This window comes from Mandrillus leucophaeus, unplaced genomic scaffold, assembly GCF_000951045.1.
Source record: "Mandrillus leucophaeus isolate KB7577 unplaced genomic scaffold, Mleu.le_1.0 Scaffold193, whole genome shotgun sequence".
NCBI lineage: Eukaryota > Metazoa > Chordata > Mammalia > Primates > Cercopithecidae > Mandrillus > Mandrillus leucophaeus.
The window spans coordinates 3,060,215-3,075,026 of NW_012101954.1; the positions used below are offsets into that span (position 1 = coordinate 3,060,215).

Genomic DNA, 14,812 nt, shown 5'->3' on the forward strand with positions numbered 1-14,812 from the left:
AAAAGAGTAGCAATAGCTCATTTTGAAGCCTTTGTTCCTGCTAAAGAACCACCACAAGTTCACCTCCTGTCCAATGGTGACTTAGTGGCATTATCTTCATTTCGTAACTTTTTTTTTTTAAAGATATTTGGATTATATTTCTACTTCTGAATTGCTCTTTTGAGTCACAGACATTTTTCTGAGGTTCAACTTAATGTGTTGCTACTTGAATCTAATTTTATCAAGTACTAATAGGATATGAAGCATTAATAGGAATTATTATTAGTGAAATAGGCCAGACACAGTGGCTCATGCCTGTAATCCAACAATTTGGGAGGCCAAGGCAAGCAGATTGCTTGAGCCCAGGAGTTTGAGATCAGCCTGGACAACAGGGTGAGACCCTGTCTTTACAAAAAGTAAGAAAAAGCCAAGTGTGGTGGCAGCATGCACCTGCATTCCCAGCTACTTGGGAGGCTGAGGTGGGAGAATCCTGGGAGATGGAGGTTGCAGTGAACTGAGATCATGCCACTGCACTCCAGCCTAGGCGAAAAAGCTAGATTCTGTCTCAAAAAGAAAAAAAAAAAAAATGAAATAAAGAAACAGATATATGCAAACACTAGTAGTTTACTTTATAGAAATCAAGTATTTTTTTTTTTTAGATTTTACAGATTTCTTTTGTTCTTCTTGGAGATGGTGAAAATGAATCCTAGAGACATTCATAACTTATTCAGTGTATCCAGTTAATAATTCCAAAGCTAGGTCTAGGCTTTGAGTATACTAGTATATAGCCTAGCACTTTTTCTTACTATAACTGTACTACATCCAGGATTGTTTTTCTTTCTTGTGACTCAATCATTTGTTGTTAAATGGGAAGTTACATATATATCTATATATATATAGAGAGAGAGAGTTATATATGTGTATATATATATTTTTTGAGACAGTTTTGCTCTGTTGCCTAGGCTAGACTGCAATGGCATGATGTCGGATCACTGCAACCTCCACCTCCCAAATTCAAGTGATTCACCTCCCTCAGCCTCCGGAGTAGCTGGGATTACAGGCGCCTGCTGTGCCGGCTAATTTTTGTATTTTTAGTAAATACGGGGTTTCACCATCTTGGCCAGGCTGGTCTCTAACTCCTGACCTCGTGATCCACCTTCTTCAGCCTCCCAAAGTGCTGGGATTACAGGTGTGAGCCTCCATGCCTAGCCAGTGTTTTTCTTTTTCGTTTTGTAAACCATCAAGTACTTGTGTTGAAGCTTCCAACAGTTTGGGAATACTTAAATTTCATATTCTTGTTACTGGGAGACAACAAACAGGGTTGAAATTTTTAATTTTAGAAATGTTGCTTCTCTTTTTGCCTGATTAAATGGTAGTACATTTTTTCTTCCATTATGCTTTTTCTTCTTTTGTGGTAGTCTGCTTTTTTGCATAATAATCTGATACTAAAAAATGAAAAAAATAGAAGTGTCCTTATAGTTTTCTTTATCTTGCTTACACAAATTAGTATAAATATAGCATTTTTATTTTCAAATATGAGTTAGACTTCCTACAGTTGCTTAGGAGCATGCATCAGCTCTTTAGGAAAAAAAAGCAAGCTTTGAACCTACCAAATGGCAGATCTATAAAACAACATGTTTTTGGAACCAAAAGGGTATGGTTTCTTATTCTAGTGATACTTATGTGTGGCAGTTTAATTCTGAAGAGATCATTTCTCATTTATTCAGCATTATTCCTCTTGCAGTTACAAAGAAGATGATGACTTTGAGACTGACTCAGATGATCTCATTGAAATGACTGGAGAAGGAGTTGATGAACAGCAGGATAATAGTGAAACTATTGAAAAAGTCTTAGATTCAAGACTGGGAAAGAAAGGAGGTATGTGTATTTGGGGAGCAAATTGCGTTTTATATATGCTCAGTAAGGCTCAGATTTTAGGTATTTTAGCTCTGATGTGATGAATTTTAGTCTACTGCTGTGTTTGTTATGATATGTAGAAGTCTTTCTGACCCAGTGTTTCAGAGCTGAGGACAAAGGAATGTGTCCACTATGTCTTCAAGATTTTAAATTAAGCTAGTATAGATAAGTGTCAATGTCTTATAAAGCAGTGATATAGCAGAGATACCTGCTAATTCACATTAAGCAAATCCATCTTTGGTTATTTGTTTCTTAATCTCCTTGTGAAAATAACAAACTGGTTAAATAAATATTTTGGTACTATTGACGATTTTTAAATACTTAATTTAGATATCTCATAACTAAGTTGTGTTAAACTTTCGTAAAGGAAATACCAAAATGCTTTTTCTTTTGCCTTTTTTTTTTTTTTTCTTCATTCTGTCTTCTATTGAGGTTAAGAGAGTTAACAGGGGACTTCGAGTAGGGGAGGTTGGAGGAGGATATTTTGATGTTCTATCCTTAGTCTTGGAGAGAGGGATTTGTTTTATGAGTTAGTAAGGGACCAAAACAAAAGGATGTTACTGCTCTGTTTTTATTGTTTTTGGATAAGGGATTTCTTTGATTTCACCTGCAAAATTTGGAATATGTAAAAATTGGGTTTACATTTTTAAAATACTTGAAATTTGTGATTGAGTCCATCCTGTGCTGTTTGTGAGTTTGTACTTATTTCAGGTTGGACTATTTTGATGCTTCATCCAAAAAGGGAGTCTTTAGAGAATTGCTTTCTTGGGAAGCTTTTTAATATCTAGTGTAATATACTCTCTTTCAAGTGTACTTAATCCTTTTGCAGCCACTGGAGCTTCTACTACTGTATATGCGATTGAAGCTAATGGAGACCCTAGTGGTGACTTTGACACTGAAAAGGATGAAGGTGAAATCCAGTACCTCATCAAGTGGAAGGGTTGGTCTTACATCCACAGCACATGGGAGAGTGAAGAATCCTTACAGCAACAGAAAGTGAAGGGCCTAAAAAAGCTAGAGAACTTCAAGAAAAAAGAGGATGAAATCAAACAATGGTACATTTTCCATCATGGATTAAAGAAATATATTTGCAGCCTGAGGGAAGGGGAGGTTTTAAAATAATGCATGGAGATCACAGCTATCTAGAATCTCAGATTTTGCTTTGATCATCTAAACATGGAGCCATTTACAATTCTATTTTATAAGATTGTGACCAGAAGATACTATATTTTTATATACGATTACCAAGTTTTTGGAGTTAACTAGCTTATGGAGCATTATTCACACATTCTTTAATTTTCACAATAAATGCATGAGATTTGTACTGTTATTACCCATTTTACAGATGGGGAGAATATGGCACACAGCAATTCTGTGGGTGGACTCAGGATTTGAATTCTGACACCCTGAATCCAGAGCTTATTCTCTTAAGCACCTTGTTATTTTCCTGTAATTAGGCTGGGATGGCTTAGATGTAAAGAATATTCTGGAACTCTCTGGGTTATGATACAATTAAAACTAATTCTGGTTTTATACAATTTGCAGAAATGATGTGAAGGAGATGATTAAGTAACTAAAACTGTGACAGTCCTCGTGTGTTTAGTTTACTTACAGCCTTGAATGTCTGGGTGTTGTATATGGGAAATATGTGGAGCTATACCACACACAAACCTAAACTGGGTAATAATGGTATCAAGTTCAGCCTGAAGATATACCTGTCTGTGTGGTGTGGTCAGCCTATTTTTGTGTGTGGAATGTGGACAGTAATTCTGGTTTTATTACTGTGCAAAATGTGCTACTTTAGTAAATTACATGTTTTTCCTTTGACTCAAAACTGAAAATATGTACCCCTTAGATGGTGAGGTAGGCTTGTAAAGCAGTTAGAAATTTGAAGTCCTCTGAAATACAATAATTCTAATGTTAAGTTGCTGCTGTTGTCATCTGAAAAGTTTTGGTACTAAGAATAACTAGTTTTCCAAAAGTCGTGTTTAATCAATCCTAAAACCCATACATATATGAGAAAAGGCATAGTTTTATTTTCCTGATCTGTTTAGATGTGTGAATTTGTCACATGAATCTATCACATAAAATAGTTATTTTTAGGTCTCTTTTTAAACAGGACACATCAGAGAGGCAGCTAACTGGTATATCCTTCTATGAGTGTAAGGTTTTTAGTGTTTTCTAAAAGTGTGTGTGTTTTTTTTTTTTTTTTTTTTTTTGTAAAATCTCTGGCCTAATTACTAGTAAAGATTACTCAAGGGGCAGATGTGAGTAAAAAATAGGTTTTGTTTTCCACCTTTGACTTTTGCTTTGATGTATTGTGTGTGGATCCCCAAACTTTAGTTTACGTGTACTTTTTCTGTCTGTCTGCCATCCAGGTTAGGGAAAGTTTCTCCTGAAGATGTAGAATATTTCAATTGCCAACAGGAGCTGGCTTCAGAGTTGAATAAACAGTATCAGATAGTAGAAAGAGTAATAGGTAAGTCCATGGTAACTCACTTCAGCCATGTTTGAACTCAAGGAATAATGGCTTTTGCTTTTGGGAGTAATGTAAATTTAAAAAATGCACTTTGGAGACGAGACAGGTCCTAGATTTATTTTAAAGGAAAAGCTAAGAAGATTGGCTGGTAAATTTGGATGTGGGGGATGAAAGAAGGAGGTGTTAAGTATCATGTCAAGATTTTCGGCCTAAACATGTAGAAGTATAGAGGTACCATTTACTGAAGTAGAAAAATGAAGGGAAGAGCCGATCATTGCAGTGAGAACCAAGACCTTAGTTTGATATTTGTAAGTTTGATTTACTTCTTAGTCATCTAATTGGAGAATATAATGAAGGCTGCAGCATATGTGAACCTGGAGCTTAGAACTCTTAGTCTGGGCTGGAGATTTAAATTTGGAAATTTATCAGTATTTAGGTAGTATTTAAAGGCTGAGATTGAACAGGATCATCAGAAATAGAGTACCACATGGTAAGAAGTAGTATGAGAGCATTTCAGCTTTTGGAAGTCAGAAAGAAGCTAGCAAAGGAGACTGAGAAAGAACAGTCAGTGAGACAGGAAGAGAGCTGAGAGAGAGTGGGTCCCTGGAAGCCAAGTGATTCACATAGCCAGGAGGGAGGAAATGCTGTCAGTCAAGGACCATTAGGACTGAGACTTGATCTGTGAATTTGGCACTGGTGAAATGCATCCATGGAGTGGTGAGGGTGTGGCTAGGGTAGGTTCCAGAGAAAATGAGAGGGGATAGCAAGTATAAACAACTCATTGGGGGAGTTTTCTTACAAAGAGGGACAGAGAAGTGGAGTGTCAGCCTGAGAGAGAGATGAGAAAAATAATTTTTTTTCTTCTTCCTTTTTGTTTTTTTTTGTTTTTTTTTTTTTTTTGAGATGGAGTCTCGCTCCATTGCCCAGGCTGTAGTGCAGTAGCGTGATCTTGGCTCACTGCAACCTCTGCATCCTGGGTTCAAGTGATACTCCTGCCTCAGCCTCCTCAGTGGCTGGGATTATAGGCACTCCCCACCCCCACCACGCCTGGCTAATTTTTGTATTTTTAGTAGAAACAAGAGTTTCACCATGTTGGCCAGGCTGGTCTTGAACTCCTGGCCTCAAGCAATCTGCCTGCCTTGGCCTCCCAAAGTGCTGGGATTACAGGCGTGAACCACTGTACCCGATCTTTTTTTTTTTTTAAGGTGTGAGGTGGTAGAATCTATTTGCATTCTTATTCATAGAACCTAAACTGTTTCATTCTTCATTGTGTTTATAACTTTTCTGTCTTATTTTGTATTTGTTTAGCTGTAAAGACAAGTAAATCTACATTGGGTCAAACAGATTTTCCAGGTAAGCAAGAAATTTTATTTATAAATGTTCAACATTTCAGAACAGTGTATGTTTTGCAGATTATTTTCTTTTGCCACGTGATGTTTTGTTGATTATGCATAAAACAGAGTGTCATTTTTCACTTTTAATTGACAGCTGCTAATCTATAAATTTTTTTATATGAAATAGCTCACAGTCGGAAGCCGGCACCCTCAAATGAGCCTGAATATCTATGTAAATGGATGGGACTGCCCTATTCAGAGTGTAGCTGGGAAGATGAAGCCCTCATTGGAAAGAAATTCCAGAACTGCATTGACAGCTTCCACAGTAGGAACAACTCAAAAACCATCCCAACAAGAGAATGCAAGGTATGGTGATGGTTGGCTTTTGTTTTTTCAGGGAGAAGATATACTGATACAGAGGATTGGTCACATATGTGCTGAGAAAATATTACAAAATGAAATGGTGATTGCCATTTTGAAGTGAAAGAAGGTGACTTAAATGTGACATTAAAGCAAAAGCAGAGAATGAATTATTTCATGGCTTTGTTGACTTCTTTAATCTTGCAATTTACATAGTTAGAAATAGAGATATTTTGGAGAGTACTTAAAAGGATTTAGACACTTTTATTTTATTATTTTATTTTATTTTGAGGCAGAGTTTTGTTCTGTCGCCCAGGCTGGAGGTCAGTGGCACTATCTCTGCTAACTGCAACCTCCGCCTCCTGGGTTCAAGTGATTCTCCTGCCTCAGCCTCCTGAGCAGCTGGGATACAGGCACGCACCACCACTTCCAGCTAATTTTTTGTATTTTTAGTAGAAATGGGGTTTCACCATGTTGGTCAGGCTGGTCTCGAACTCCTGACCTCAAATGATCTGCCCACCTCGGCCTCCCAAAGTGCTGGGATTACAGGCGTGAGCCACCATGCATTGGCTCACACCTATGGTTCCAGCTACTTGGGAGGCTGAAGTGGCAGGATCACTTGAGCATAGGAGTTTGAGGTCAACCTGGGCAAGATTGTGATACCCTTTCTGGGAGCAGGAAGTGATATAATAGGCGAGTATCTTTGAATTCTAAGAAGTTAAATATATAGGCTTATTTGCTAGATTGACTGTATAAATCCTTTCCTTGGAATTTATTCCATCAGGAAAGTGATGTGCTTGGGTCCTCAGTAATAAAATATCAGACAAGTGGTATGTCTCTAGAAGTTGACATTCATGTTAATGGCACTAGAATTCTATCTGTGAAAACCAGTATTTAATTGCTGGTCAAAGAGTGTGATAGGGAAAATGTGATCAGAGAAGCAACGATGTAGAAGTCTCTGAGCTCCAGTGTTCATTGAATGGGTTTTAAGAGGAAGTTGTGGTTCTCGAGCTGCCTCTGGCCCTTGTATAATGGATTGGTGCTGCTGGCTGGACAGACAAGAGGGGGGCCCAGGGTATTGCCCTCCCATGGAAGGTATCAAGAAAAAGATTCTTGCAGTGGTAGTTCAGTAGGAGACTGCTAGACTCTAGGGGTGAGGAGAAGAGGAATGATGTTGACAAGTACATTAAGGTCAAACTGTGTGTCTTGGCTACCTCGAAGGGTATTTTGACTTTATCTTCTAGGTATTGGTACTACTGAGTACAGTGGCAGTATGAAAACAGTATTTTATTTAGATAGCTTCATCTAATAGCAGTATATAGGAGACTCTGGAGTAAGTAATTAATAAAGCCAGAAGGTCCAGCCAGTAAGATGTCATCGAAGTCCATGAATGAAGAAGTAGTGTGAGGACAAGGGAAGTAACAGTGGCATGGAAGGAGTGGATGGGAGAACAATTATGGGGTAGGTTTGGTAGGAATGGATGGATGGCTGGATTTTGTCAGATTCCATTCACTGCCAGCGGCCCTCATAGGAGAGCTGAATATATCAGTAACCTTATCAAATACTCTTATTAGGATGATACTTCTCATAATGTACCCTATAGAGCACTAATCTTCAGAGAAATGTCCCCTGAAAAAAGACTTCTGGCCATGTAACTTTGGGATGCATCCCTGAATAAATTTCTCCTGTAAATTCACACTATGGACACACATTTTAGACTTTGAAAAGTCATGAGTAAAGAAATTTGTTTAACTTTTTCATCGGTTGTTTCCTAAACTGATTTGGCCACAGAATCCACATTTTTATGCAAACCATAGAGGCTGACCTCACTAGAATGCTACCCTTCAAGCCTCTGGGGCTGAAAACCTTCTCTTCAGAACCTTGTTGTTTCTGAAGGGAAAACCAAATTCACACAATTTAAAGGGTTTAAGGTAGATAGGCTGCATTTCTGAATTTACAAATCCTGTTATGGTGAAGATCAACTGCGTTTAGCATATGACAGCTGGAGGCAATGTTTTGTACTTTTTAGAATAAGATAACATGAAGATAATTGTTTCTGAAAATAGGAGACTCTCACTGCCATATAATAGAGAAGACATAAAGTGCTATTTAATGATGTTCATAGACTTATTTCTGGAAAGGGACAAGTTAACTAAAAATATTTTATTTGAGGATGAACCAACTCTGGCTTATGGAATATAAACCATAAGAAAGGGGTGATGGAGTGAGCTGGTGATTCACACATGAAATTTACATTTTTGGCCAGGTACAGTGGCTCACGCCTGTAATCCCAGCACACTGGGAGGCCGAGGCCGGCGGATCATGAGGTCAGGAGATTGAGACCATCCTGGCTAACACGGTGAAACCCTGTCTCTACAAAAAATACAAAAATTAGCTGGGCATGGTGGCAGGCACCTGTAGTCCCAGCTACTCGGGAGGCTGAGGCAGGAGAATGGTGTGAACCTGGGAGGCAGAGCTTGCAATTAGCTGAGAGTGCGCTGCTGCACTCCAACCTGGGTGACAGAGCGAGACTCCATCTCAAAAAAAAAAAAAAAAAAAGGAAATTTAGGTTTTTATGCTTTGATGCCGAATACGTGAACTGTGACTAGCATTTTAACATAGTACCAGTAAGAAAATTTTCTTTCAGACTTGGGCTTTTGTTTTTCAGGCCCTGAAGCAGAGACCACGATTTGTAGCTTTAAAGAAACAACCTGCATATTTAGGAGGGGAGAATCTGGAACTTCGAGATTATCAGCTAGAAGGTCTCAACTGGCTTGCTCATTCCTGGTGCAAGTAGGTAGAAAAATATGAGTGCAGTTTTCCTTACTGTTTCTGTCTTCTTTATTGTTAGATGTCAAGAATTCTTTTTTTCTTTTTTCACACCCTTGTTATATCTCAACCAAGAAATCTTTACACTGCATATTACAGAAATAAAATATGATTGAGAGAAATCCTTCCTGGAAATTTTTATGTATGTATAATACCATTTTATTCTGATATAAAGAATACTTTGTTATTTCATTATTTGGTGGGTAATTTGTCATAGCCAGAAACCTCTATTATCATGTTACTCATGAGTGTAAATAGCAAGTTAAGTCACCCAAATCTTTAATGTGGGAGGAGTTACTCAGGAGGAATAAGAAAATGTCTTTTTCACATGTATTTTCTTTCTAGGCCAGGCAAACTTTTAAGTTAATTTCCTACAGTAGTGCTGTAGAGAATGTGATTCCCCTCCCTTCACCCCACTCCCTACCTGTATAGACTGTAGGATTATCCTGTTCAGAGGAAGGTTGAACCTGTGAAAGTATCCTTTTTATAATGATACCACATTAATCTTCAGGGGGGAGGCAAAAAAAAAAAAGATGAGACAGTGATAGCACTGGAGGTTTAAAGGTACATTTGGGAAGTACTTACAAATTTTCTTCACCAATTTCAAGTAGTTCCTGATTACTAAGTGCTAGGTGTTAGAAACAAATGCTTGTTCCTCAGTGCTGAAAAGAAGAACTAGTGCTCAAGGAATTTTCTCAGCAAGGTGATTTTACTTTCTGCAGAAAGGGTGCTTTTCAGAAGCCTAATTGTCATGAGAGCACCCTGAACAAAGAAAAGCAGAGGTTTTTATCCCTGACGCATTGAGTCCTTACTGTTGTGTCCTGTCTCCATTGGCTGGAGCTGGACCGCACAATCTAGACGGAGTACGATTGGCCAAAAACACAAAACTTTCCTAAATAGGTAAATGCACAGTGGAAAACAAAGGAAAGGGGTTGTTTACGGGGAACTAGGAGAATAATAACATTTCCAAATAAGAAAGAGGCGTAGACTGTAAGCCAGGAAATGTCTGGGCGTGTTCGGACATTTCTGAGCAGGTTATAGTCCAGAACAGATAACCCGTTTTAAAGTACAAGGACATAGAATGTACTTACTCCCTTACTATATTTAACAGGCACATAGGGCTTAACAAAGGAAGAGTTATTAGCAAAAAGCAGGGAAGCTTGAAGGAAGTTAATTTTTAAAAGAAACTATTATTTCTAACACTTATTATTTATTCTTTAACAAAAGGGGAAACTTCGAAGAGGAACTTTTTACTTTTCACATAGGGATCCATTAGTCCTTGAGAATTTAACAGTGAACCAATATAGATGTATTTTGCTGTCCTTACAGAACATGCAGTGTAAGAAGTACCTTTAATGCCTACCCACACACTTCTTTCTCGAAGTGCTCAATTAAGTGCAAGCTCTTAATGTCTTTAGTATTTTATAGTAAAGTAAAAAATCCTTATTTAGAATTAAAAGTACAGGCCTGGGCAACATGGCAAAACCCCATCTTTACCAAAAAATACAAAAATTAGCTGGACATGGTGGCACACTTACGTAGTCTCAGCTACTGGGGGGCTGAGGTGGGAGGATTGCTGGAGCCCAGGAAGCCAAGGTTGCAGGGAGCCATTTTCTTTCTTTTTTTTTTTTTGAGACAGAGTCTGGCTCTGTCGCCCAGGCTGGAGTGCAGTGGCACGATCTTGGCTCACTGCAAGCTCCACCTCCCAGGTTCATGCCATTCTCCTGCCTCAGCCTCCTGAATAGCTGGGACTATAGGTGCCCACCACCACACCTGGCTAATTTTTTGTATTTTTAGTAGAAATGGGGTTTCATCGTGTTAGTCAGGATGGTCTTGATCTCCTGACCTCGTGATCTGCCCGCCTCAGCCTCCTAAAGTGCTGGGAATGCAGGCGTGAGCCACCGTGCCCGACCTCAGTGAGCCATTTTCTCACCATTGCACTCCAGCCTGGGTGACAGAGTGAGACTTTACCTTAGGGAAAAAAAAAAAAAGGGACAGCTTAAAAAATATTTTTTCCCCTCAATGCTGAAAGGAAGGTTTCTAGTTATAGAGATGCATTTACAGTGACTTTTTCCAAAGTGAACCATCTCCTACTTTTTATCTGATAAAATCTAATACAATATTTAATTCTCAGTTATGAAAATTAGGTGTCTTGAGAAGATTGTTTGAGAATGTGGGTTTGATATAATGATTCTGAATTGCTTAAAAATGATTTTTTCTTTTAGAGGATAATGGGACCTAATTCATCTAAATGACAGTTTTTTTTTTTTTTTTTTTTTTGAGACGGAGTCTTGCTCTGTCGCCCAGGCTGGAGTGCAGTGGCCGGATCTCAGCTCACTGCAAGCTCCGCCTCCCGGGTTCACGCCATTCTCCTGCCTCAGCCTCCCGAGTAGCTGGGACTACAGGCGCCCGCCACCTCGCCCGGCTAGTTTTTTGTATTTTTTAGTAGAGACGGGGTTTCACCGTGTCAGCCAGGATGGTCTCGATCTCCTGACCTCGTGATCCGCCCGTCTCGGCCTCCCAAAGTGCTGGGATTACAGGCTTGAGCCACCGCGCCCGGCCCTAAATGACAGTTATAAAGTTAGATGAACTTTAAGGAATTTTCCTTAAAATAATCCTCATTTTATATTTGAGGGCTCTTAGGAGCAAAGGTGCCACGTACCCATCCAGAGTTGCATGGTGTTTTGTGTACAGTCCTTGGCCAGCATTGTTTTAATTTTTAATTTTTTATTTTTTTTGAGACTGAGTTTTGCTCTGTTGCCCAGGCTGGAGCGCAGTGGCAAGATCTTGGCTCACTGCAACCTCCGCTTCGCAGGTTCAAGCAATTCTCCTGCCTCAGGCTCTTGAGTAGCTGGGATTACAGGCATGCAACACCATGCCTGGCTAATTTTTGTATTTTTAGGAGAGATGGGGTTTCACCATGTTGGCCAAGCTGGTCTTGAACTCCTGATCTCATGTGATCTGCCCGCCTTAGCCTCCCAAAGTGCTGGGATTACAGCTGTGAGCGACTGTGCCTGGCCAGCATTTTTTTACTTTAAACCAAAGGAATAAAAATCAATTGAAAAGGGCCCAAGCACCTGTTAAGCCCTGGTCACAGGAATGTTACATTACATAATGTGCTATTTTGGTCTGGTTCCAGAAAAACAGATGAATCAGTTCAAACCTACTTTAGTATGTGTATGTAGACAATGGCATTTTCTAGGGGCAGGAAATATTGGAGAAACTTAACTGTGCTTCCTCTTCAATAATATTGAAAAGGTGAAAGAAATGAGAAGGAAGTTACTCAAAGGAATATACTACATCTAAACTGTATAGAAAATTAGGTGTACCTGAGATGTATAGGGGTATGGCTTCATCATTCTCCCTTATTCAAGTGTGATCTTCTTTGTTTCTGTATTTTACCCTTTAGTTATTTTGTAGAACACAGAAGGTATTTTTAGAAATTGCCTCTTTTTGGTGAATTAAACGTCTTGTTTTTTGAATCAGTTAGGTTGCCTTTAACCTGTAAATTACTTTTAGTTCTTTCTGATTTGCTGATTAAACGTGTATTATATATACAGCAAACTTTCAGTGTTCTTATTTTCAAGAACCTTTTAATAATGTTTTCAATCTGATGTCTTACATGTAATCCTAATTTCCTGCCAAATGACTATGTTCTGTTTCCCAAATATATTTTCTTAACTCTGGCTGTTTCTTCAATTTTAAAATTTTTTTCTTAGATATTCTTTTTCCATTAATACCCTGTTGAAATCTAGCCCATTTTGTAGAGTAGTGTTTCTCAAACTGTGGTTTAATGTAATGGTCCCCAACCTTTTTGGCACTAGGGACCGGTTTCATGGAAGACAATTTTTCCACAGACTGAGGAGGAGGGAGGGGGATGGTTTCGGGATGATGCAAGCACATTACATTTATTGTGCACTTTATTTCTATTATTATTACATTATACTATATAATGTAGAATCAGTGGGAGCCCTGAGTTTGTTTTCCTGCAACTGGACAGTCCCGTCTAGGGGTGATGGGAGACAGTGACAGATCACCAGGCGTTAGATTCTCATAAGGAGTGTGCAACATAGATCCCTCACATGTGTAGTTCATAGTGGGGTTCATGCTTCTATGAGCATCTAATGCCATTGCTGATCTGACAGGAGGCAGAACTCAGGCACTAATGCCAGCAATGGGGAGCGGCTGTAAATACAGATGAAGCTTCCCTCGCTCACCCGCTGCTCACCTGCTGCTGTGCAGCCAGGTTCTGAGTGGGGTGTCCCTGGTCTAAGGAATACCTGAGTCAGAATCTCCAAAGGTGTTTGTCAGCCCTTTTCCATATAGTCTTATTTAGTAGATCTAGGGTAGGGTCCACAAATATGATCTGTAGCCTACCCCTGCTTTAGGCTAAACTGTATTTAAAACAAGAGCCATACACCTATACATGGAGGTCTAGGAAATAGTGTATGTGGCATTAAACAACCCAGTGGTATGCAGTGGAATGGGGTAGGCTGGCCATAGGATTCACGAGTAGTGCTGATAGCTTTCTCTATTGATGGGTCTAAGGTTACATGCTTGTCTTCACTTTTTACAAAGCTTGTCTTCTCTGTGATAAAAGATAGCCTATGGAAGGTGATGTGAAAAGCCTAAAGGTAAAGAGTCTGACGAGGCTCTCATAGTAATCCAAGTCTAGATAGGTCACTTGTTATTCTGCTATTTTTGGTTTCTACTTTCTTCCTTATGTCGAAAGCTGAAGTAATTGCAGATGAGAGGAAATACAGTTGAGGCTTATGAATGACACCTTGCTCGACTGTTATTGTGAAGCATTGGTGTCATTGCTATTTATGGACATTCTGTGTTTTGGTGAACTAATAATTTTTTTGTTTTTATTTATTTTTTTTTTTCTGCAGAAATAACAGTGTAATCCTTGCTGATGAAATGGGCCTAGGAAAGACCATCCAGACCATATCATTCCTCTCCTACCTGTTCCACCAACACCAGCTGTATGGCCCCTTTCTTATAGTCGTCCCTTTATCCACCCTCACCTCATGGCAGAGAGAGTTTGAAATCTGGGCACCAGAGATTAACGTAGTGGTTTACATAGGTGACCTGATGAGCAGAAATACGGTGTGTAAACAAAAAGAGCTGGGATAGAATCTGTGTTATAAATGTAATTTGAAAATTGACTTGAAGCCTTTAGTAGATCATTAGTAAAGTTTTTGGTTATTATTCTGATACCGTGCTATGTTCTCAATATTAGGAGATGTATCTATCACAAAAGTGCAACTCAGATGTTCTTTAACAAATATGCTTACTATTTAAAAAGCAACAGGAGTTTGTGAGTGGGAATCTCTTTTAGCTGGGTTGCAATATTAAATTTTTCTTCTCTCTGCCCTTTTTACTTGCTTTATATGAGATAATATGGAGTTAATACTTTGTGTAATATTAATATTTTTGCTATCTCAATAGACATTTACTGAAAATAAACATTCTTCGAATTTGTTTCTTAATTTCTTAAAACAGTGAGGTTGCATAACTTACAAAAAAGGAGTAAAAGTAAAGGAAAATAAGCTATTTTAGGGCTCTAGAAATAAGAATTATTTTAATCGGTTACCAAACTTTATTTGGGTATCATGAATTTAGAACACAGTGACTTAAGTTTATCTTTGTTTAGCAGATCTTTTCTTTATAGTAACTTTTTTTTAAAGCACCTGCTGTGTGCTAGATGTTGCGCTGGGTGCCTTATGTATAATACCTGTAATCTTCATGATAGTCTTCAAAGTTGATGGCATTCTTTCCTACTACTGATGAAGAATTGACTCAGAGAATCTTAACACGTGCCCTAGCAAGCAAGAATGTGGCAGAGCTGGGATTAGGACACAGGTGTATCTATCTAGTCCAGAGCTTTCCTCTTTCATCACTGTATATAAAC

The 14,812-nt window shown here is 38.7% G+C and overlaps 1 protein-coding gene across 2 annotated transcripts in view; it reads left to right on the plus strand.

Moving 5' to 3' along the window:
* The window catches only part of CHD2 (chromodomain helicase DNA binding protein 2), a 148,903-nt gene that overhangs the window by 42,694 nt on the left and 91,397 nt on the right, over nt 1-14,812 (plus strand). The window contains exons 8-14 of one of the 2 annotated variants that reach the window (XM_011978381.1): nt 1,724-1,857; nt 2,726-2,951; nt 4,275-4,375; nt 5,684-5,728; nt 5,897-6,075; nt 8,738-8,862; nt 13,791-14,007. In XM_011978381.1, the coding sequence (XP_011833771.1) occupies nt 1,724-1,857; nt 2,726-2,951; nt 4,275-4,375; nt 5,684-5,728; nt 5,897-6,075; nt 8,738-8,862; nt 13,791-14,007 (1,027 nt within the window). Of the gene's footprint in view, nt 1-1,723; nt 1,858-2,725; nt 2,952-4,274; nt 4,376-5,683; nt 5,729-5,896; nt 6,076-8,737; nt 9,021-13,790; nt 14,008-14,812 lie in introns of those variants that run through there. The other variant, XM_011978382.1, reaches the window with a different exon arrangement.